Source organism: Piliocolobus tephrosceles, chromosome 18 (assembly GCF_002776525.5).
Source record: "Piliocolobus tephrosceles isolate RC106 chromosome 18, ASM277652v3, whole genome shotgun sequence".
Lineage (NCBI taxonomy): Eukaryota > Metazoa > Chordata > Mammalia > Primates > Cercopithecidae > Piliocolobus > Piliocolobus tephrosceles.
Window position 1 is genome coordinate 15631144 of NC_045451.1, and position 25436 is coordinate 15656579.

Here is a 25436-nt window from a genome sequence, read left to right on the forward strand (position 1 = left end):
AGACTTTTCACTCTAGTCTTTTTTATGATATTTGATGTTTGGGTCATGTGAATTTATTAGATATTCAAAAAATTTGGAAACAGAGGAGCATCAGATGCATCAATATTCTCTTAGTAGGAATCCAGAAGAAGAAAGTAGATCAAATGGCGCCAAGCAATTGAGTAGATAATGGCTGTCTTAGTCAGTTCAGGTTGCTATGACAGAGTACCATAGATTGTGTAGCTTAAACAACAAACATTTATTTTTCATAGTTCTGGAGACTGGTAGTCTGAGAAGGGTATTCCCGCATGATCAGGTTCTAGTGAGGGCCTCTTCCTGATTCACAGATGACTGTCTTCTTGTTGTATCCTCACATGATAGAAAGAAAAAGATCTGGTGCCTAGAGCTCCTTATAAGGGCAGTAATTCCATCATGGATTCTGCCCTCATGACCTCATCTAACCCTAATTTTCTTCCAAAGGAACCACCTCCAAGTACCATCACATTTGGGATTCAAGTTTCAACATATGAATTTTGGGAAGACATACTGAGCCCATTGTGATGGCTGAGGTTTCCCAGAACTGAAACGAGATATAAGTTTCCAGATAGAAAAATTTGCTGATGAACAAGATAAACTTTTTAAAATATAATTTTAAAAATATCCTTAATGTAATGAGGTACCAAAAAAAACAAAAACAAAAATATTAAAATTACAAGGAGCAAGAATTATCTTAACATCAACTTTCTTATCAACAATTTTGGGTACCAAAAAGACAATAATGTCATACCCTCAAAGTGCTGAAAAGCACTTTGAACCCAGAATTGTGTATCCCTACTCTAACTCAATAATGAGAGTTAAATATGGATACGGGTATTTTAAGACTCATGATAATTCACAAAGTTACCACCTATCACCTTGCAGAATTATGAAAGCACATAGAAAAATGAAATTAAAAGTAAGTAGAAGAATGCACGAAACAGCAACTCTTGATTTTCAGGAATGTCTTATTAGAAGAAATATACACCATTATGCAAGTCTTAAAAAGTTAACTGAGTAGTTTTCTGGGATTCATGTTTGACCAGCTTACAGTGAGACAGTTTTATTGCTGACAAAGATAAGAAAGATCATAATCACTAGTATTTATTAAATATTATATATGCCAAGTATTCTTTTAATTGCTTGATATATAAGAACTCATTTAGCCATTATAGCAATATGACAAAAGCAGTTTTTTCTTTAATTTTTACTGAGAGAAAACTGAAGCAAAAAGAAGCACCATGGTTGGCCGCTGGTTAAGCTACTTGTAAGTGTTACAACTGGGATTTGAAGGTAGAGAGTCTAAGTCTTGAGGCCACTTCTTTAGCTACCATGTTCTAGTGGGTCAAGCATCCCTGCCTGCCATCGAAGGGACTGTGGTACATTTCCAGGATCCAGCCACACTCCTGCAGCCAGACTCTGTTGTTCAGACCCCCAGCCTACAACTTGCCTTATTTCTCAGGTCTTCAATTACGTTCTTCTCTGCCTCTGACTCACTCAAAAGCATTCACTGCTATTAGAAACAAACACCCATAGAAGGAGCCATCTTATGTTTCCCCTCCTGCTCTTGCACCCAGTCCATCTCCCATCTTCACTGCTTGCAACTCTCAGCTCAATGACTGAGGCCTTCTTCTGTGTCTGGACCACTGGACTTGGTCATTAATCCTGGTGTCCTTAATGTTTAGACACTGGTTTCCCCAAAGGACTCTAACTTAGACTATTCTGAATTGCTATGTCTTTGCTGCTGTGAGAAAGCAGCTCTAATCCATTTTTCATACAACCCCATCCCACTCACCCTCAACATTGGGTCTTTTTGAATGAGGGTGGTTATGCCTTGGATCCTTCATCCTGTCTATTTTTTCTGAGTTCTCACAAGTGAGTCATGGTGCTCAACTCCTAGGCGTCAAGGTATAATAGGTCTATGATCTGCAGACCTAATGAAATGACAACAAATGTATTGTTGTTTGGAAGCAGGTTTATTTATTATATACTTGCAATTGAATATAAGATACAGACATATGTATGTGGTATGTATTGGTAGAAATGCATATAACATATATTTGCCTATTGTTTAATGTTTTTTCTAGATATTTATTCTATAGAAGGACATGGAGGGATACCTACTTATTCTTCATTATGAGGACAAGTAAAGGCATTTTTTAGATAGGAAATTAACTGATCATATGCTTCTATAACTTTATTAGCTACATTCAATAGACAGCAATAATTTTAAAACTCACCATTATATAAAATAATAAATAACAAAGTAAAAGTTAATGTTATAAAAATAAACTCAGAGTAAGGAAAATCTAAAAGGGCTTCATCCCATTTTAGAAGACCAAATGATTAATGGGGTTGTCATGTTATAATAGACAATTGTCTAATTATTTCCGTGTTTTTATTTAGTGTATAGCAGAAGTTGTTCAGAAGAACAGAAATACATAGAAAACATCTCTAAATTTTCGGCAATTTGAAATAGCAATTCTGAGGCACACAGCTCATCTACAAAAATCTTTTGCAGAAACAGCTCGTTTTGGTTTTAGGGTGAGGAAAATTTGCCAAAAAATAAAATGCACTTGGTTATTTTATGCATAATAAGGAAAAGAAAAGGATGATCGGCCACAAACTGTGGGCCTCCATGACCGGTTCTCCCTGACATAACGCCTCCTGTGCCAGCGGCTGCTTCAGTGCCCTCCTCATTCACGTCCACCATGGCTTGGTGGAACACTTCAGAAAGAAACAAGTCATTCCGCTCCGACATCCCTGAGAAATTGGCCTGTCCCTTCTCGAAGGCGTCCTCCATGCCCATGCTTCTCAGAATGGATTTGAGTTCATAATGCTCTTCTAATTTGAACTGGGGTATGTATACCTCAACATCATCTTCAGCCATTGTGTCTTTGCTGGTCCACTTGTTGAGTTTGTCATAGGTTATTTCACTTTCGAGCTGCAAAGCAAAACAAAACAAAGAAAATACAGCAAGTATTAGAACAGAAGGAAAACAACTTTAAGTCTAATATTAAAAATCAGTGACTTTATTGTGGGTGATATAAAAAGTTAACAGATTTGTCAAGTTTTTACAAGAAGGTAATATGTATGACATAGTTAAGGCTTTGAGTGAAATGTAGAGGTATGCCATATTTACTATCAACTGTTTCATATATTTCCGTGAGAAATTACCACACCATTTGTAAGGAGTATATATTCATCTCACGAAAGGTAGGTTTAGCCCCAGAAACTTGAATATCTCAATGTCTTACCAGTTCCAAGCCAGTGGACACATCGGCAATTTCATCTGGAAGCAACAGGAACATGCTAACATCTCCAGCATATGGGAGTTCTAGAATCTGAGCCTTCAGGTCTTCTATGTATCCAATGTTTAGCTTTTCACGCAAGTACATCATCTGTACAGGTGTGTGCTGAGTCTAACATTATTAAAAAGTAAAATATGGAAGTTGGTTATAAGATATCAAGAGATTTAAAATTAGACATAAAGGAGGATGGGTTCTACTTTAGTGTTGGATAAATGTGTTTTTATAATCAACAGAATAAATTATTTGTACATCCTTAGTGGGTACTCTGATGTTATTAGCTTATTCAACTTTATGCCCTTTATTTAGTAAGATGGACAACAATGGTAATGACAACCATAATTATAAAACACTTGTTTAGTTGTGACTATGGGCCAGGAACTCATGTCTCAATATTTACAGCCCTCTGAACTAAGTGGTAGAGTCAACGTTTGAGTCTGGGCTTGTATAGGTAAAAAGCCATGGTCTTCCCCTCTACCTATACTGTTTCTTGAGAAAGAGTCAAATACTTCTAACTAGCAAGTCATGTAGGAAAATGAATGAGCGGTGTCTAATTTTTCTGTCTGTATCTTGTCAAAGGCCCTAAAATATATACTAGGAAGATATATTTTGTTATCTCATACCGAGTTCACACGGAAAGGATAAAGCCCATTTAGTTTCTTCTCAAATGGAGTTTTCCACTTTCCTTTGAAGTAGACAGCATTCACCAGGACCATCCTGGTATCCCCATCTACAGAACCTTCAGGTAACAAGTTTAGGATTTTGCCTACAGAAAACATAACATATATTTAGGTTTCATAATCAAGAACTGTGAAAATTACTTACTGAATCTTCTGAGTAGCCATCAAACTAAATTCATCAAATTGCAGAGATGTTGATCTTCAAGCTAAAGTTTTCTTTAGATTTATTTAAAGCAAAATTAAAATTCAAACAAATCTCTCAAAAGGCTTGCAAAATCCAAGAAAAAATGAAGAAATAACGTTTTTAAAATTTAGACCTCCTATCAAATTTGGAAAGGAGATTTTCACTTCCTTTTATATTGCTTACTCAAATCTTTGCAGTTGAAAGTTATTCAAATAAGAAGGAAGTGAAAGAGAGGCTCTTAAGGAATATAGTGCTTTTCCAAAATATATCATGTACTACAAGATCTGGTCTAGACAGTCTGAGGATCTGACTCACTCATTTATTCAAAAACATTTTTTAAAAAATATGCTAGACCTAGATTAAGAATAGTGCAGATAAAAGAGATGAGAAAGGAATAATTATCCCGGATGAACCTAGAACACTGGGAGAGACATTCAAAATCAGTTGTGGAACCCTGTGTGATACTTCTGTAATTGAGCTAAATAATATAAGTATTATGACCATACAGAGAAGGGAGTGAAGGAGTGAGCCCGAGAAGATTGACAGAAACAGTGACAAATGAGTGTGATCATTTAAAAAAATGAAATTGGCTTAAGAAGCAGTCTGCTTATAGTTAGTACTTGCTCTGCAGTATTCCAAGCATCAAAATATATTATTTTAATATTCTATTAGGTGGGTTTTATTAGTGTCATTTTATACAAAAGGACACCACTAGGTTAGCAGTCTTCCCAAGGTTACGATGCTGGTAAGCTTGTAAAAATTCTGCCTCCGCAGTCAAAACTACTGACAAATACAAGACTCTTAACAAATTAATAGGTCAATGTGGTTTTGAAGTAGGAGGTGGGACCTGACTCTGAAGGCAGGGTTTAGACACCAGACCAAACTGAGGGCTAGCTAAAATGGACCAGGGACAGGGCGGAAGCAGTGTGCCATGTCAGTTTACCATTGTGATGGCAACACCTTGGAGTTACTACCTCTTTCCGTGTCCACGGCAACGACCTGATGACCCAAAAGTTACTCTCCCTTCCCTAGAAATTTCTACATAAACTGCCCCCTAATCAATATGTAATTAAAAGTAGGTATAAATATGACTGCAAAACTGCCCTGAGCTATGCCTCTCAGCACAGTGCCTGGGGTAGCCCTGCTCTGCAGGAGCAATCACGGAGCTCTAACATTGCCACTTCAGTAAAGCTGTTTTATTCTACCCTACCTCCAGCTCACTCTTGAATACTTTCCTGGGTGAAGCCAAGAACCCTTGAAGGCTAAGCCCCACTTGGGAGCTTGCCTGCCTTGCATCAGTTTCACCTTCAATGTATTCATTTAATAGATACATTCAATATATTTCCCAAGCTATTAAAATTTTTGGTTAGTATTGGGGTATAATAATGTGTGATATGTATGATAAAACTAGTATTCGATCATAACATGATGAAACAGACAATTCTCTCCAATTCTTACAAAAGCTGGTAAAACAATCTGCCAAAATAGCTGCTTGGCATCTTGGCAAAATAACTGATTGACTTACAGCCATTTAGCACAACGTCTAAAGAGAAAAACAACTCATGCCGTTCTTTAAAGAGCGCAAAACTTCTATTTGCCTCTTTAATTTTGTTCTCCATTTTGACTGAACTTTTGTTGATTTAAATCATCTTTCTCTGCTTCCTTTATGTCAATGGTCTGTCGATATTTTAGAACAGTATTTCAAAATCCACAGTGAAAATGAAGAACTAAAAGGAAATCAATTATTTTCAGATAAACAAAAATATATATATTTTTAGAATCCCATAGAACTCAGTTTATGTGCATTTTCCATTGTGGTAAGTAATAAACCAAGACACCAAACTATTTCTTGAAACAATGTCTTAAACATAAGAGTTAAATGAAAATCCTTAGATAAGTTATTAAAATCTTTAAACATCCAACTGAGGAATTCTGGAGTTAGACTAAGGATCAGAAGAAGAAGCAACCCTGGCTTTACCGCTGCCAGTGGCATCTTAGGGGAGCCAGTTAACCTCTTGGGGACATGGTGCTGCAAACACAAATTGATAAGAAGGATAGGAGCTCTCTTAGGACATTTCCAATCCTAACAGATCATAAATGAATGAAATACTTACACAATTCTGAATTCATAATCATCTCTATTTCTTAGAAATACATTTATATGTTATTTTTCAACGATTGTTTACTGAAGGCCTACAACTCTACCTGGAAATTCAGAAGAATGAAGGATTTTCACTGTCAGCAAAAAATTGTGCAAATTTTTGTGGGGACACAGGACAAGCGTGACATACTGGCCCTACCCAAAAACAATTAGAGCCTGAGAGGAAAAGCAAAGCAAACTAACACAAATCAGTTCCATAATTGCTTAAGGCCGTATATAGCTAACATTAACATGACTTGTGAAGCTGAAAAAGCAGATGAGGAGACAAGAAGAAGAAAAGATCAGGAAGTGATTAGGAGACACTTCCAGGAAAGAGTAAGACTTTGGCTGCAACTTAAACTGCAACTTTAATCCTGTAGTTGAGGCATCCGCAGAAGCAAAGTCTAGAGGCAGCAATGAGTGTTTATGGGAGCTCCAGGGGCCAGTGGTAGCCAAGGACAGTCAACTGGATTACTGAGAACTTGAAAGTCAAGGTAAAGAATGAGACCTTCTCCTGAGGACAGTAGAAGGTCACTGACAGTTTCTAGTGTGGGAATAGCATAATAAGTGTGTTGCATCACCTCTTTAATTTCACCTCCTTCCCTTGGCCCTCCACACTCCAGTGAGACCAGACTCTATTCTTCTCCTTAGGGTTACCTCTGGACTTTTGCATATTCTGCGCACTCGGTCTGGAAATCTCCCCCCCAGGCACGTGCCCTCCACCTGGCCAGCTCCAGTCTGTCTTCCCAATTACAGTTTAAACATTTTTAAATCGAGTCAGATGCCTTTCCTGTGTACTCCCACATAGCACCTGTACTTCTCAATAAAAGCACTGACTACTACTGTATAGCAATTGCCAGCATGATTGAACTCCTCCTCTGTAAGCTCTATGGTGGCAGGATTTACCATTTTTGTCTTTATCTCCACATATAGTTTCTGGCACATAGTGTGTGGTGGATAAATATTTGTTGACTAAGTGAATGAACTTAATTGAACTTAATGAATGAATGAATTTAATGAATAAATGATGCAATGAACTAAAATATACAAAGGGAGGTAGGAGCCTGTGAAAGAATTAAGAGCATGAGTTAAAATGGTAGACTCGACTTAGATAATCAAGGAGGGATGAAGCAGAGACCAAAAAAACTTGCCGGTGGATTGGCTTTGAATGAGAAGAAACAGTGAAAATAATTTTATGATCCTTCCCTCCTCCACTGCCTGTATTCTTTACAGCTCATACCATTTACTAAGCTCAGGATGAAGCCTTGTTTTCTTTTTGTCCACAGTGGGCGTAGACTCACAATTATTTCTTTTTTTTTTTTTTTTTTGAGACGGAGTCTCACTCTGTCGCCCAGGCTGGAGTGCAGTGGCCGGATCTCGGCTCACTGCAAGCTCCGCCTCCCGGGTTCCCGCCATTGTCCTGCCTCAGCCTCCCGAGTAGCTGGGACTACAGGCGCCCGCCACCTCGCCCGGCTAGTTTTTTGTATTTTTTAGTAGAGACGGGGTTTCACCGTGTTAGCCAGGATGGTCTCGATCTCCTGACCTCGTGATCAGCCCGTCTCGGCCTCCCAAAGTGCAGGGATTACAGGCTTGAGCCACCTCGCCCGGCCGACTCACAATTATTTCAATGCTCATATTTCCTATTTTGAAAGCTTCTGCTTCTTTTCATATTCTATCCTCAAGCAATATCCAAAATCAAATATTTAAGTACTAAACATATATCTTCTATTAGTAGGTCGCAATTATTTCCTCTCAGTTAAAACACGACTGAGCTAATCAGGAATAAAGTTACATCCACCACAGTAACTAAAGTTGGACAAATTGTAAAGGGGTGAGGGCTAAGTTCATGGATGGGAAAAGATAGATCAGAGTTTTCTAACTGGAAAGAAGAAAAGAAAATATTTTCTTGGTTTTACCTTGGGTTTGAGTCTTGACCCAGGAATTAATCTTTTTTCTGGCTTCTTCTGCATATTCTAGGAAGTCTACTGCCTGGGGTTCTGAGGAGTAATATTTCTGACAGAGTCGAATATATTCCTTTAAAGCAAGACAACGACGAAAGTTACATAAAATGCATACCAAACAAGCCATGGCGTAATTGTGAATTACGGTCTTCCTATTGAGATTAGGATACCTGGGGTAGGGTGGGAGTGGAGGTTGGCTATGGAAGGCAGGTGCTGAAGGGGGAAAGAGTGCAGACCCCTTTGTCCACACTCCCACCCCAACTCTATCCACCTTCTTGCACTCTTTGCATTATAGAGACAGAAAAAAAGGAAAGAGGTTCGGCTTGGGGGATAGTGTCTCTGGAAAACAGTTGTATTTGTTTTCCTGATTTATGACTCTGCAATTGGGACATTTGCAACAGGAAGAGGAGGAAGCCCCAGAGGGTACAGGAGGGGCAGCTGTTATGCCAGGCCAGCCCTAGGGAGCTGGTGTGGAATTCCAGTTCTGCTTTTACGAACTGTAGAATTGTAGAGAACTGCTTTGAAAGTGACTTCATTACTTGTTTGGGATCCAGCCATTTCAATGACAGGTTTCACTTACTTCTCTGAAGCTCGCAGACTTCTCACCAAACAGTTTATTGACACTTTCCAGTAAATAATTCCCTGTGGATGCATTGATTGCAGAGCTGAGAGAGCGGAAGGATGAATGGATTTTATCTGCAGCTTGTGCCTTGAACAGAAAGAAGGGATTCTCTATATATAACACAGGACTACTAAACAAGACCGTTCTTAAGCCGTGATAATAGTTTCTGAATACAATCATGAAATGCTATATTAATACATACTTTATTTTGGCACTTTAGGGGAATCTTTGAGAAAATTATTTCGATAAGGATGTGGTGCATTAAAACTAATAAGGTGAATTTTAATTTCTTTCACATTTTGCTGTGTCTATGGATTGGATTTAACCAGGAGGTGACCAACAGCCTAGAAGAAAGGCCCCTTTTCAGTTTCCTAAACGTCAAGGTCTCTAAGGAATTTTTGTTATATTCATAAGATGGATAAGTTCTGGGGATCTAATGTACAGTATAATGGCTATAGTTAAGAAGACTGTGTTCATTAATAGTTATAGTTAATAAAACTGTTTACTTGAAATTTGTGAAGAATATATTTTTAAGTGTCCTCACTATACATACACACATACATACAAATGGTAGTTAATTGTAGTGATGGATGTGTTCATTAATTTGACTGTAATAATTTCACAATGTATAGGTACAGCAAGTCATCACACTGTACATCTTGAACATGTATAATTTTTATTTGTCCATTATACCTCAATAAAGCTGGCAGGAAGGAAATGTTGCCTTAGTAATGATCTTACAAAGTTCATATAGCTTCTCTAGTTACCTATTTTATGGGGCAACCTATGCAGTGGGAAATACGGGTTTTAGTAAACCACAAAAGTGAATGGCAATTTCAGTCCTCAACCTGAAGTTTGTAAGCACCACGTCAGACACAGGGGTTGGTCACAGTAGCAGCCTGTCCTAGGGCAGGGGACAGAGCCCTCCTGATGGACTGCCAGGTACTGCAGGACACCTGGCGGAATCTCCACATGACCAGGGTCCTGTCCACGTCCTCTAGCCCATAATTCCCTGGGCAATGGGTAGAAGGAGTGTCAGAGTGCCCAGGAAGACAGCTGTGGGAGATACCTCTCCATAATCTACCTCATAAGCATGACTGTGGAAGTTGGTTACCAACAGGAGCAGTCTATCCTCGGGTTCTATAACTTAACTGGATAGCTGACATTTAAGGAAATGGAGTATTGAGGAAATGTATTACTCCCAGAGATAGCTGATTGATTAATAGATTAGATGAGAGAGAAGACAGATCATAGATGATAGATAACACAGATAGATAGGATTGATAGATGTATGATAGATAGGATGATGAGAGAGATCAATGACAGATGATAGGTTAGATAGATAGAAGGAAAGATATCTGAAGGTCAGTGATTTCTCATGCAATCATTGGGCCTGACCTTCTGCCATTTCTCAATTAATTGTCAGTCCCTACCCTCTCTCCTCTGGAAACCCTCATCCATACACATGTATTCTAGGAGTCTCTGCTGTGGATTTATAATAAATAACACATACCTCACCAATGACAGAGGGGTGTGAGAGAATTTAGAAATAAATAGGCTTGACCTAAAACTCATGAAATCTGGGTTCTTTCCTGGCTCTCGTTATGCATATCACCTTAGGATATGTTTTTCTTAATGACTCTGAGTCTTAGTTTTCTTTCTGTGAATGGGGGAGGGTATATTTGCTTCCTTCCCAGTCTAACACTGTGAATTTAAGACAAGAAGATTGCAAAAATAAACCACAAAAGAAATATGGACCAATAAGTCAGATACCTGCAAAATCGCATCAGGATAAGTACCCTTCTGGATCTGCTGCATGAACCCACAGCTGGTCAAGTTCTCTGGCGTCACAGGGGTAATTGCATTGGCTCCCACTTCATTAAACTGAAGCACCTACAACCAGAATTAGAGAAAATGGTTACACTTGCCCGTGGATTTACTGAACTTTTAAAACGGATGGCTATCAGGTGGCTCTAAAATGGTCCTAGATCTTTTCCCTGCCCTTATACGTGGGGAACAAGCATTGATACTCAATAATCTTTCTGTGTAATATAAAAGTATCAGCCAACCTAAATTTCCTTTATAGAAAACAGCATGAGGTGTTTTAGATTAATTTATATCCTGGCCATTTTGGAAAACAAATTGTTATTATGAGATGATTTAAAACCTCTTACCCAAGTTATCTAAATTATATCCAACCAATAAATGGCCTTGAAAAAAATGCCAGTATTTTGAAGTCACAAGGTTAACTCAGAACCTTGTGTGTCTCTCTCTTTTCAGTGGCCTTATACACAGAATCCTTTCAATCTGTCAAAAACTACAAGCCAGAGTCAGCTAAAGCATAAAAACAGGTCACGAATAGTAACAGGATTCACCTAAAATATTTACACATACCACATTCATACACAGAGAAATTAATGTCCATGTGAGGGACAAGTTGGTCTGGTGACACGTGAATCTCTTTGTATGGTAAGTAGGCAGTTTCGGCTGACACAGGGAAGCTGGCAGCAGGGACTGTCCCCTCTGAAGCTGCCTCAGATCCCCTTCCCACAACACTGCTGCCTGCCCGCCTTGGTCTGCCAGTCTTAATACCTGAAGGCTGGTCCTGCCTTCCAGCCACCCACCCCATCCAACCTTCTTGGGAACCCTTGGTCCTGCAGCATCTCCCTATGGGGTCCCTGAGGAGAAGCCGATCTGGTAAGTGGCTTGATGGTTGGGGTTCTGCTAATAAAGTTAATGAAGGCAGCCTTGTCCAGCAAGTTGGTGAATTTCTGGGCTAGAGGCAGAGGTGTTAGAGTTTGTGAGGTCTTTCTCTGCTCTTTGAGTCATACATCGTAACTCCTGCTTAGTATTCTCTGAAAAGAAGTGGTGCAACTCTGCCCTCACATAAAAGAAGAATATTTCCTGCGACAGCTTGGCTAGTTTTCCTCCCTTCCGAGGAAATTGACCCTTGAATCAGGGTTCTCTGGGCTAGCACTAAAGCCTTCCTGAATCAGCGTTAAAGTCACTCAGGGAGATGTCCCTGCGAAAGTGGGACTATGAGCTGCCCCTAGTCCATGCCAAGGCCACGGAGAAAATAGTGAGGCAGTTTGGCCTGGATGGGTCTGTTTCCTCACTCTAAGGAAAAGAGCTTGTACCCTAATTCCCACAGACCTACGTGTCCAGGAGCTTATGCCTTTTATTTATTCTTTTCTTTCACTACAAATATACCACTTCTAACAGCTACAGCAATTCTCAAATGTGTGGCCTCTTCTTGCCCCGATTCCCTCATCTGTAAAATGAGTATGGTAATCATTGTACCGACCTCATAGTATTTTGTCTTATGTGAGTAAATTTATGAGAAGTTCTTAGAAAGATGCCTGGCTAAGGCACTAAATAAGTATTGGTTGTTATTACAATGACAGCTACTGAGTGTCTTACGTACTATCTCTAAGCTTCACAACCATCTTGCATGCTACACATTTTTATTCCCATTCTGTAGATGAGAAAACTGAGAGGCAAATGGTTTCAATGTCCTCACACACACGTAGTAAGGAACAAAGCCATGACTCAAACACAGATACATCTGTCCCCACAGTCTGTTTCTTTCTCCAAGCCAATCAATGTCTTTTTCTTTTTATTTGGGAAGCAATCATATTAACATTTGAGTTTCAAAATCTACATATGCAACAGAGTTGTAAAAACACTATATAGAGTCTCAAAAAAACAAAACAAAACAAAACAAAAAACTATGTAGCATCCTTGCATAGTCCCAAAGGCTTAAAGCACTTCTTAGATAGAGAAAAGCTGTCATGCGTCCAGAGTGACCGGTTTATTTTCCCCTAGTACCAAAATCAAGATTTTTACTTTAAAAGCCCAGAGCACTTCATTTAGCATTTGCTCCCAAAATATATTGCTACTAATTCCTTTACATTTAAAAACAAAACAAAACAAACAAACAAAAAAAACCTAGGCCGGGTGTGGTGGCTCACGCCTGTAATCCCAGCACTTTGGGAGGTCTAAGCAGGTGGATCATAAGGTCAGGAGTTTGAGACCAGCGTGACTAAGATGGTGAAACCCCGTCTCTACTAATACAAAAACTAGCTGGGCATCGTGTCAGGCACCTGTAATCCCAGCTACTTTGGGAGGCTGAGGCAGGAGAATGGCTTGAACCTGGGAGGTGGAGGTTGCAGTGAGCCAAGATCACACCACTACACTCCAACCTGGGTGACAGAGTGAGACTCCATCTCAAAAAAAAAAAAAAAAAAAAGGAAAAAAGAAAAAAACCTAAGACCTGGTATTTCTAAAGTTGTTGTGCCAATTTACTATCTTTATTCTTTCAAGGCAAAAAGGAAAACATAATGGGGAAAGAATATTGCAAAAGACTACTTGTGTCAGGGAGTTGAGCAATTGAGTTTTGTTGTAAGTCTCAATGTTTAAACTGTCACAAACAAAGAGAGTGATTCACCCATCCCTTATCTTCCTGCAGCAAGATTGGCCAATGCTCTCTCTGTGAAACTTCAAACTTCAAATGAGGCCCACTTTACACGGGTCACCATGTGCATGGAAAGAATGTATTTACACTCAGGTACGTTCTTGTGGGAAACGGAAACCAGCCGGCAGCGTATTGGTGTGACTGCATGCACAATGCATACTTGTCCTTAAAGCATTTAATGTTAATGTTTGTGTTTGTGAATGCAAGAGAATTTTAATGATATGATGGCCACATCGAGGTCACTAACCTGGGAAATAACATGATCGCAAGAATTTTGTATGTGCTGAGTGACTGACTACTGCATGGTGATTGCCGTGTATAATTGAAGTAGTCCAGCATAATTTCAAGGGCCCAGACTCAGTGGAAAGCGTTTCCTGACTGAGTCCATGTCCACTCACCAAGGAAGGCAGGCAGCAGCCTTGCAGAAATCCCTCACGATGACGTGGTGCCTCCCATCCACCTTGGTTTTCAGGGCTGGCCATGCATAATGCCAGGTCTCATTGTGCTACCGTGACCTCACAGGCATGATGTTCTGCAGCTACAACACTATCCATGCATCTCTGTGGGTAGAGTGAGCACCACCGTGGTATGTTTTTCTTCCCTTTGTGATACCCTCCTAACATTATTGGGAGGAATTCTTCATAGGAATAGGGAACAAACACCACAGTGGCAGAGCAATGGGAAGGAGGCCAAGCCAGGAGTCAGGAGACAGTGGGGCTTCACTGACACCACCAGGGCTCTCATCTGTAAAATGATATCTGTCTTAAAACTGAATGAAATAATGGGTATGACACACTCACTTTGAAAAACAAGAATATTATATTATTAAAATATAAGAAGTGGCCACTCGTAACTGTTTCCAGCCTTGCAGGCTATTCAACTCCGATATGCCTTCAACAGCTACAACTGAGGGATTTTGGGGTTTGGCTGTCTTATAGATTTGAATCTAAGGAATTCGTGTTGTAAAGACCAGTCCTGCATTACCTGTGGTGATTGCTGACCTCCTGAGTCACATGTCTTTAGCATAAAACAAGAGCGGTTCTCCAATTCCATTCAGGAACCACTCGGCCCCCAAATGTGGAGCTTCAGCTCAAACTCACCTTGGCCATCTGGTCTTGGGTGCTGCCCCTGGAGCCCATGTAGACCATGGCCATGGTGGATGAGATGCTCCATGGGGAGAAGAAGAGGTTCTGGGTGGGGCTTGCTTTTGCCAGATGCTTGAATAAATTGAGGGCAAAGAGTGTGTTTGCCACACAAAGGTCCTCCATTGTTTCAATCTAGAAGCAAAGAGAGGAAGAAAAAAACAGCTCTGAAACATGAGGTAACATTTTGGGTGAGGTCAGCACAGTAGGACAGGCTGCACTCTGTGGAGGGACAGATTCCCTCTCTGTTCTTCCTCATGGGACAACATGAGGCAGGGCAGGGGCAGCTTCTTGGACATGCCACCTGTGCAGCTGTGAAAAGCCCCTTGTTTGGCCAAATGCCCTCCTATCGCCATCTTGAAATTCTTGACAATTTTAAACAAAAGGCCCACATTTTCATTGCGCACCAGACCCTGTAAATTACGTAGCCACTCCTGAGATACATGAAGTGTTTTGTATGATGAGCAGTGACACTTTGTGACATTCCATAGAATAACAATGACAATAAATAGGGACAGGAGTAGGAATTGAAGCCAGGTTGGCAGACCCTAGGGTCATGCTCTCAACTTCTGTGCTGCCCCCACAAGCACACCGCACACATCCACATCACACACACTGCCACACAGGAAGACACACACATATTGAAATGCATGTCACCTGCATACATACCTTGTTGCATCTGGTAAGATGGTCAATCTTCTTTCTACTTTCCTGCTTCTAAAGTGGCTTGGACTCATTGTTTGAAGGTTTGGACTTTCACCCAGCCCCTATCCCAACACCCCTTCCCTATATGCACCACACATACCACGGCCTTACTAAAAAAGACTTCCTATACTGGGGAGTTTATTACTGGGAGGACTAGAAGACCCCCTTCTTCTGCCACCCCACCAGGTAGAAAGTCAATGCCAGGCAAGATTGCAGGGATAATCCTTAATCCCAGGCCTATGAAACTTGTATATACACCAAGGTATGAACCATCTGAGACCTTCCCTGACCTCAGGCTTTGCAGGCAACTGAATGCATGCCCACACCCAAGGTGTGTGTGTTTTTTGGTCCTGACCAATGATCGTCTTTCCAGCTGTATGTTTTGCTTTCATCGTAGCTTGAAACTTACCCTGTAATTATCAAAATATATCCATATACCAAACAATGCTGATATTCATCATCCCTCAGGAAACCTTCTTATGACAGTGCCTTCCCAGAACTGGGGAGGGGTTGGTACAAGTACCCAGGAGGAAGCATGTCCTCTGGCTCTGGTCTTGGCTGTCTACACCTGTGGTCTCCCACGGCAGGGCTCTCCAACAAGGACCAGTGATCACTTCTTTCTTGTGTGAACCCTTGGTTCATGAATGCTTTTTTCTTTTTTTTAAGAAAGTGTTTGGAATTTGTTTGTATTAAAACATCTCATTTGGAATACAACCAGACTACTTTATCAAGACAAAAAGAGTAAATTAAATAAAATGTATCCCTAAAACTCTCTCACCTCCTCTCCTCATTTAATCTTTACAGAATCTGTATGAGGTAGAGGTGATTATCCCTATTTTATAGATTATATCCTGATGGCCAGAGACATTAAGTAACTTGTATAATGGCACACAGCTGGTAGGTAGTGGAGCAGGGATTCAAGCCCAGGTCTGCCTAAGGAAGCCCACCCTTTCCAATGTTCCATATTGCTTCGTTTGGTGATGCATAGCTTCACTATGAAGTGTAAGAGCTTAAGCAAGTTGTGGTGCAAGAAATGCTAGAAAGAGGAAGTCAAAAGGAAAAAGTAGTAACCCTGTAATTCTACTAGAAGGCTTATTACGAAAAAAAAAAAGTCACTTTTTTTTTCTCTTGCTTCATCATAGATACTAGATTACATTGGATAGCTCAAAAATTTGTTCCTCTTCCTCTTAAAATTTAAAATTGTCTAAATAATTAAATAGATTTATTGTATAGATTTCTAAAATTAATTATCTCAATATCTTTTGGAAACAAACTGAGTATTAATAACATGAATAAAATATTTCTCCATCCCCATGTGAAAAATGTAAATAAGAGATCAGAGCCAGAAAAGTAAATTTAGACTTCTCCCATACCTAAATACATGATTCTTTGTAACAATTCATACTGGATTCCTTGTAACAATCCACATAGTAACTTTGATAGTAAAAATATTTAACTCTAAAGACAAACTATCAGAAAGTTCTGTTAATACTAAGTTAGAATTTAAGGTAACTTGATAAAGAAAAAAAGTTAATAAGAACAGAATCAAATTGTTCTGGATGCATTTACTTCTTTCAAAAAATAGTTTCGATTATATTTTTAAATAAGATGTAATTAATTACATTTAACGTAAAAATAATATTTGATGTCTATATGGCAGTTACCAAATTCCTTCAGCTCCCTTTTCAATTTGCATAATTACCTGTCCAGTAAGGCTCAGCAATTTCTATAATATGAATGGAAATATGAAAATAGAGATTGCACAGCTCATCCATTTCAGAAGCCTAGACTGGATCACAGACTTCTGATTCCAAGTCTAACGCTTTCCTACAAACTTTTCAAGTAATGTCTGAGAGCTTCATAATTTTAGAAATCTATGAAGGCACCCATATGCAGTGTTTCCTGACTCTCAGATAAGGCCATACTTTATGTTTGAATGAAAATCTTTCAAAACAATGCAAAATTGAAGTAATGGAGTATTGTGAAATACCACAGCCTCCTGGAACAGGTATATCTGTTGTGAATTTTTTTGACATTATAATAATTTATATGATCTCATTAACTTCCAAATATTATTCTCTTAATTAAGGTTTAATAGTATTACCGGGATGAATTAATGGGAATAATATGCAGGGCTGGGCTTCCTGGCGGTGCTTGTGTTGGTTCCTGCAACACAAGTTGACAAATGCAGCGCTGAAACTTGGCACAGGGAAGGAAGAATTTGGGAGGAGTCACCAGGCACATGGACATTGTCTCTCACCCTATTGGCCCTGGACGTTAGATTGGAGTTTGCTGTAGCATTTAAAATAAATTTTGTTTACAATTAGACAGTGGAAATATTTTGAAATTGACCACAAAAATTAATGAGAACTGACAGAAAACAACAGTTTCAAGGGAACATCTCATCAAATACTGCTACATTTCCCCCAACAGAATTAAGATGGCTTTCGTAATGAATAAGTATCTTTTTATAGGGTATTAAGTTATTTACTGAACCATACTTCAGTCAACCCTGCAACTAGTTTGGCTGATTATTCTCTTTCACTAAACTGACCCATGATTGAACTAAACTCAATAAACATATTTTTGCTGCTTAATTTTTGCAATTCCTGCTTTTTCATTTAAGATGCAAATGAAGTCTTCTTTTCCTATTATTTATATACAAAGTAGAGATTACATTCAATTGCTTAAATGAAAATATTTTAATGTATCTAGCTGTTTCCATCAAATTTAGTGTCAAACAGTAGCTAGCAGAGAACATATATATTCTAACCTGTTCAATAAAATTAACATCACAATCTGAATGTACATTTTGTTTTGGTTAATGCTACATAGGTATTTGTTGGCTTCTGAGATTCAAAATTAAACCTTATAAATTTAATTTACATCTTGAAATAAACTATTTTCAATTAAACAACTAAACAAGGAAACACCACTTAAATTTTACTCTCCCTCTACAAACACCCCACATCCAAATTTTCAATCTATTAATACCAGCATGAGGGAAGAGAAAACATGAAATCCTATTTCCCATAGAGGTGGCATGGAAATCACTGAAATACCTGGTTGTTCTCTGGTTATTCTCTGAGTTGCTGTCTGACAGGCAATGCTCCTCTGAGAGTTGTTACAGTTCAGACATGGTAATGACTGGTTTTATACAGCTCTGCCCCTCCCACATGGCATTTTTTTTCTCTCTCTCTCTTTTGATCTGTGTCCTTTGAGTGATTCAACATTTTACTCAGGAAGACATCATTAGAATAGAAATACTTGTTTGTAAAGGCATAGTTTAAGAAATTTTGGGAGAGGATGAGGTCACTCTGAAACTTAAGAATTTGTCAATATCTACACATGCCTGTCAAAATCAGCTAAAATCTGTCAGCCCCCCGTTTCAAGATTTCCCCCACTATACTTGTGCTCAAGGGTAGTATCAAATTCTACAATACTCCTTTTAGCTTTGGACAGCCATGGCCTGTGGGCTTCTTCCAATATACACATATCATGAGATTTACTCTCTCTTTTGAGCCTAGGGAGACCCAAGTGATGCTTAGGGCATGGGAGGGAAGAAAAAATCCACCTTTGTCTTTCTTAGAAATTCTCTATTTTAAATTGTCTTACATTGTTTCAAGCTGTAATTTTCTAAATAACTCTGTTTCTACCCTAACATCCTGACACAAGAATAATTTTTCATGTTCTCTTGATTATAAAATAGATCTTATGGCTGGGTGCAGTGGCTCATGCCTGTAATCCCAGCACTTTAGGAGGCCGAGGCAGGAGGATCACTTGAGGTCAGGAATTTGAGACCAGCCTGGCCAGCACAGTGAAACCCTGTCTCTACTAAAAATACAAAACTTAGCTGTGTGTGGTGGCGCACGTCTCCAGTCCCAGCTACTTGGGAGGCTGAGGCAGAAGAATCACTTGAACCTGGGAGGCAGAGGTTGCAGTGAGCTCAGATTGTGCCACTGCACTCCAGCCTGGGTGACAGAGTAAGACTCCATCTCAAAAGCAATAGAATAAAATAAAATAAAAACAGATCTTATCTTTTATTAGGAGCCATTGACCCTTTTACATGTGTTAATGCCCCTTGGTCCTCAATGCTCTTCTCCCGTGAGTGTGCAGGAGTCTGGTGGTGAGCTAAGTCCCTTCTTTCTTTTCAGCCTCGGTCCAAGAAGACCCCTCTGGAAATGTCTATGTGACCAATTATCTGTTTAACTGTTTTTTTTTTATATTTTTGAGACCGAGTTTCACTCTTGTTGCCCAGGCTGGAGCGCAATGACGCGATCTCTGCTCACTGCAACTCCCGCCTCCTGGGTTCAAGTGATCCTCCTGTCTCAGCCTCCTGAATAGCTGGGATTACAGGTGCCCGCCACTGCACCTAGTTAATTTTTAGTAGAGACAGGGTTTCACCATGTTGGCCAGGCTGGTCTCAAATTCCTGACCTCAGGCAATCTGCCCACCTCGGCCTCCCAAAGTGCTGGGATTACAGGCGTGAGCCACCGTGCCAGGCCTGTTTAACTGTCTTTTAACCACACATTGACAGCTCAACAAGTTGGGACAGATATCAACGTACCTAGAACTTCCGCCACCCTTTCCTTCACTCACTTTTCAGGTGCTGCTCTTTCTCACCGTATTATTTTCATTCCAGTTATTCTCAAGAGGAACGTCATGCTTCTTTCTCCCCACTGACTCACCTATGAGGTTTGATTCACACCCCATAACTTCCATGTAGTCCATTCTGACTCCTACAACCCTCAGTGAACTTCTACGTAGAACTGCAACTTTCAGAGTTGAGGATGTAGTATAATAATCGTGTATATTCTGACAATATCATCTCACTTAGGATCTATCCATAAATATACACTTGGTTTCCCTTGAGCAGCAAGAACAGTGGTGAGCATCAAGCAAATTCTTACCAAATGTTTTTAATGGGTAGGGTAACGTGCTAAAACTCTCCAGAGAGGCCCTATATATACTGTGGTGAACAAGGATATGAATTCTGAGAGATTCTGAAAACTCTCAGATTCATAATCTTCTTTTTGCCACTTACTAGTTGTATAATCTTGCACATATTTCTCAACTACTCTAACTTTTAATTTCCTAATAATTCTATACAGCTGGTACTGTTAATTGCCTACCCCAACCAATGCCTTTCGCTACCCTTGTTCCTGATTTTCATCAGGTATTATCCAGAGAGCCCTTGATCTCAGGAAAGGAAAGCCTAGCTGCCGGTCTTGTAGGGGGGATGTGCGGGGGGATAGGTGGACATATAAACCCAATTCTGGACAATGAGTTTTGGGAGAAATCCACTGGGGAATGTTTGGGAAAAGGTTTTCTTTCCTTGATAGAAGGAAGCATGAAGAAAGAACCTCCATATCTTCCTACCCAACTTGGAGCATGGTTGTGCGAGGATGTGATGCCAGAAGATGCCACAGTCCTATTTCAACCATGTAGGAAGACTGAGAAATTTGCAGTGATCCCACACAAGAGCCCTGACATCTGCCAATGCCAGAAACCACCTACCTCTAGTTTTTGCTCTTGCTGTTGTTATCCGAGATGTTATAAATAAATAAGTCTGTATTGTTTCAGCATCATTCAACACTATGGGTTCTCTGTCATTTGCAGCCAAAAGCATTCTAAATAATACAGGCTGCTGTGAATAATCAATGAGATAATGCCTGCCAAGTCCTTAGCAGATTCTTCTTGGTAGTGAGTGCTGTATAACGTTAGCTGATATATAACACGGTGACTGTTGGTGTCAGGTTTGGGAGCTGCCTTTCTGCCTAGATTAGAGCAATTTATGAGTTCAGTATAAGACTAGGTTTTCACACCTCAAACAACTGGAGAGACTTGTAAAAGATAATATGTAACTTAAAGTCAAATTGAGTGGTGCTAATAGTATAATAGAAAGAAGGAAAAGGATTGATAATGTGTGTTAGAGCCTTGAGCAAAGAGTTGAGATAAATGAAAAAATAGACAATAGAGAGAGGAAGGCACTAATATTATAGAAGTGGGAAGCAAAGATCATTGAATAGCTTTCTGAGGTCTGTCTAGATCCCAGCTGGTGTTACAGAGGAGGAAAGGAGAAAAGGAACAGATCTGATGGAGCAGCCTTTGATACCAGGCTGAGTTAGGATCTAAGCTAAAGGCAGTCTACTGTAAACTCTCGAGAAGGGAAGTGACTTGTAAAAGTGGTGTTTTAAGAAGAAAAATCTGAAAATTCAGAAGAGAAAGAACCTAAGGGGTGGGAAATGTATTAGGAGACTATAGCAGAACCCAGTCAGCAGGTCAACTAGAAAAAAAGCACAGTCACTAACGAGTACTCCTTACCATTAGAAAATACATAAGATTAAATTTTCTCAAATAACCTGAAATAGTACATGCAACAATTGCAGAGCAGGTCACTACTATGAAGTATGAGATTACTGAAACAGAAAGTGTCTTATTTTCTAGGAAAATGTGTATGAGATCATCATAAGTGGGAAATGGAAGGGAATAAAATTATATGGGCCGTATGATATTAATTATACAAATAAAATACATGCAGAAGAAATATTACTTAACATAACATTTCTTCAAAACATAAACAGGGTTTATGTCTAAGTGGTAACTTTATAGATTCATCATTGTCTTTCTTTGTACCTTGAAAAATATCCCACATTTTCCATAATAGGCAGCATTACTTTTAAAATCAGAAATAATTTACCGAAGTTTCTATATTGAGGTGTTTTTTCTCTCCCCACTATCACTACAATGAATCATGTTTAAAGGAGAAATAAGATCCAAAAGAAGACCATAACATAAGTAATAAAGTTCTAATATCTGATTTGAGACTTGCATACACTGTGCTTTTTCTTTGAAACACCTGAACAACTGTGATTGCATAACCTGTGTAGTTTACACTTCAGTGCCTATCTTCCCTGTCAGATGGTAACAATCATGAATTCCAAGACTATAATGGTCTTCCCCAGTGGCTAGGACAGGCATTTGGCTCATATTAGGTGTTCACTTAGTGTTTGTTGAATGACTTACTCACGTTTGGCACATTGTAATGCATTTCTATCCTCTCCACTTTGAAGAGCAACCAGTGATACTTCCGTAATTAACTATTTTACATGATTCATGGATATATGGGGAATGTATAAATTAGGAAAATGCATCATTTCTGTATCAGCAAAAATATCACCGCTGAAATTATCTCAAACACGACATGAATGCAGGTCAAAAAGGAAGTCCTATTTTGATATAAAATTCCATATAATAACCTTATTTTTAACTACTTCCATTTAGACATATTGAAACAATGTTAATTTATAACAAAGATCATTAGTATTAATTAGCCTTAGTAGTTAGATAGCATGGTTTATTCCAGAAATTTAAGTAGTTGCTGTGAGCAGAACCAAATGGAGGTGAAGGCAGTCACCTCCATGGTGTGAATTTGGGACATCTTGGATAGAATATTCTCCAATATACACTTTTTGAAATCTCTTTATCAGATAATAAATTAGCAACAAGACTTTGTGTGTTAACGGCTTTGGGAGAAATATTACACGTATCTAAATTCCTGTGAAGTGGGTTTTACAGAGAAAGGGGTGGTCCAGGAAGGAGTTTCAGGGCGTGTGAAGAGGATAGGAGAATGAGAAGGCTTTGAACAAGGGTAGGCCTAGACCACAGAGAGGCAAGTTCCCAAGATCCAGGGCAAAGAAAGCAAACCTCACCTATTTTAAGATGTGGCCCTGGTCCAGCTATGAGTGTGAGAAAGTCTGCAAATGAAGTTAGATTTGTTAGGGAGGGTAACACCTCTGGTGGAGTATTTATCTTGTTACCAAGTGACAACCTCAACACAGATGCCAGGTTGTTAGGCTATCTGAACAAAAATCCCGTGTTCTGTCATTCAGCTATTTGAGAAAGCCGATAAACTTCTTAAGACCTGTCATGACAAAAGCATGCAAGATTGTATCTCCAGAGCAGCCTCAGAACACTGTGAGTCATGAATTCACTCCTTGTACACACCAGTGAAACTCTGTGCTTACAATGGTGTGTTTCCTTGGAGGGTCTAATGATATAGTATTAGACTCATATAACCTTGATTCCATGCATCACTCACCTCTTCATTATCCTTGTGGATTAAATATGATTAAATGAATTATTCATATTACTTAACAAGTCTTAATTTAGTCTCTCTCTTATCTAGCATGTTCCTAGTGGATCTCAGCCAACGTTCTAGGCCTAGGGGAAGTAGCCTATTTCAGTGTTAATTGCCATAGCACATATGTACTCAGATGATAAACACATAACTAAATAACTATAAGATACATTCTAGGCTGGGCGTGGTGGCTCACACCTGTAATCCCAGCACTTTGGGAGGCCGAGGTGGGAGGATCACGAAGTCAGGAGATCGAGACCATCCTGGCTAACACAGTGAAACCCCATCTCTACTAAAAATACAAAAAAGTAGCCGGGCGTGGTGGTGGGCATCTGTAGTCCCAGCTACTCGGGAGGCTGAGGCAGGAGAATGGTGTGAACCCAGGAGGCGGAGCTTGCAGTGAGCCGAGATTGTGCCACTGCACGCCAGCCTGGGCGACAGAACAAGACCCCATCTCAAAAAAAGAAAAAGAAAAAAGTACATTCTAAATTCAGATGACAATTATTTTTGTTTTATCTTCTTATGACTTTTTGCTTTTTTGTATCTTTTTTTATTAAGGGTGGATAAAAGAGCAGAAACAGATTGACACTTGCTACTAAAATACATAAATGCATGCCCTGCAGACAGATTTCATTTGATCCTGTGTAAAATAATGTGGGGAATCCCTTGATTTCTAGGAAGGAAATGGCAAGGAGAAACTAAAGGAACTTTGTGGTAGTCAGGCATTTTATCTTAGGTTTGGACCATAGAATTTGCATTGCGTTCTAATCATGACTGCCTTATTTAGACTTGTAGAAAAATGAGGAGGAGGCAGAAAAAATTATTGCTCAGTTCTTCCCCTGTTGATTAGTCATAGTACACTGAGTGTATGGGCGGGAAGATGAGAATGTGAATCGGACGTGAGTGGTGGGTGGGGGAAGAAAGAAAGAGACAACAAAGATTCTTTCAACTCTATCTCCAGCCATGACCCCTCCCCTCATCATGGCTGCACCCATGTCCGTGGTCCGAAGCTGAACACATCATGCTTCCATCATTTTCCCAGACCTGTTTGTCCTCATTTACTTCCCATTTGCCTGTTATTTATTCAAGCTAATATCGAAGAAACATCCTTGAATCTTTTCTTCTTATCCATTTCCACATCTACCACTTAACAATAATTTTAGCTTCAAAATATTTTTTGAGTCAGTGTCCTTCTCTTTTTTCTCTAAAATTATTGCCCTGGCTCTGGTCTTCATCATCTTAGCCTTGGGTTCTGTGTTTCTAGTGTCTTGTCCCTTAATCCATAAATTTAATCTGATCCAGCAATAACTCTTCTTAAAATCTTTCAATGAGTCTCCATTAAATACAGGATATAGATTAGCTAGGTTCATATGTGTCCAAGGCCACCAGTGATCTGGTGCCTCTCTAATCACAATAACCACTCTAGATAAAGTTTTTATCATACTATCTGGCACACAGGTACCCAAAAATTGCCAGCATCAATGAATACTATTTCTTTACCTTTATTAATATACTTAGGAAGTTGTGTGCAATTCATGCTTTTACTATTTGTTTCCTCATTGAGAGCAGAAAATGTACATTTTATTTTTTATATACACAGTACTTAGTAGATTATGTGCTCACTTGGGGATGCCCCACTTAATATTTTTTGAACTCAAATGAAAATAAACTTTTGTACTTCAATTTTGATCCTCCCCAGCACTACTGAGACACCCTCAAAGTATGGCCTTCCTGCTTTCCCTGCTTTGCTATGAGGATAGAAAACTGTCTTCCAGGACAGGGAGCAGTGAAGGCTGAGTCTCATGAACTGGATTTTAGGTGAATGTTGGGATCCTGGGACTAGGAGCTTAGGGGACTTTAATGGCAGGTGCTTTGGGTGGATCCATAGGCAACGAAACAGAAACCTTGAACTTGACTGATTGCAATAGGCACAGAGTGCATCAGGCCAGCAGCAAGAGAACTGTGTCCCTACTCCTGGATTAGGGTAAGGCCTCACCGGAGACAGGACTCCAAAAGTTCTAAGCTGTGAGTACATATTAAGTAGTAAGGAAGAAGACAAAGAGAA

At 39.5% G+C, this 25436-nt stretch overlaps 1 protein-coding gene across 1 annotated transcript; it reads right to left on the reverse strand.

Annotated features, from left to right (window-relative positions):
• Positions 1–1972: 1972 nt before the first annotated feature.
• Positions 1973–18385, reverse strand: SERPINB2 (serpin family B member 2). The gene is made up of 8 exons (XM_023195177.2): positions 18294–18385; positions 14485–14661; positions 10684–10803; positions 8869–8997; positions 8244–8361; positions 3947–4089; positions 3273–3437; positions 1973–2959 (listed from the first exon to the last, which is right to left on the reverse strand). The coding sequence occupies exons 2-8, from the start codon at positions 14650–14652 to the stop codon at positions 2555–2557; spliced, it is 1248 nt and encodes a 415-aa protein (XP_023050945.1). The 5' UTR covers positions 14653–14661; positions 18294–18385; the 3' UTR covers positions 1973–2554.
• Between the last annotated feature and the right edge of the window lie 7051 nt (positions 18386–25436).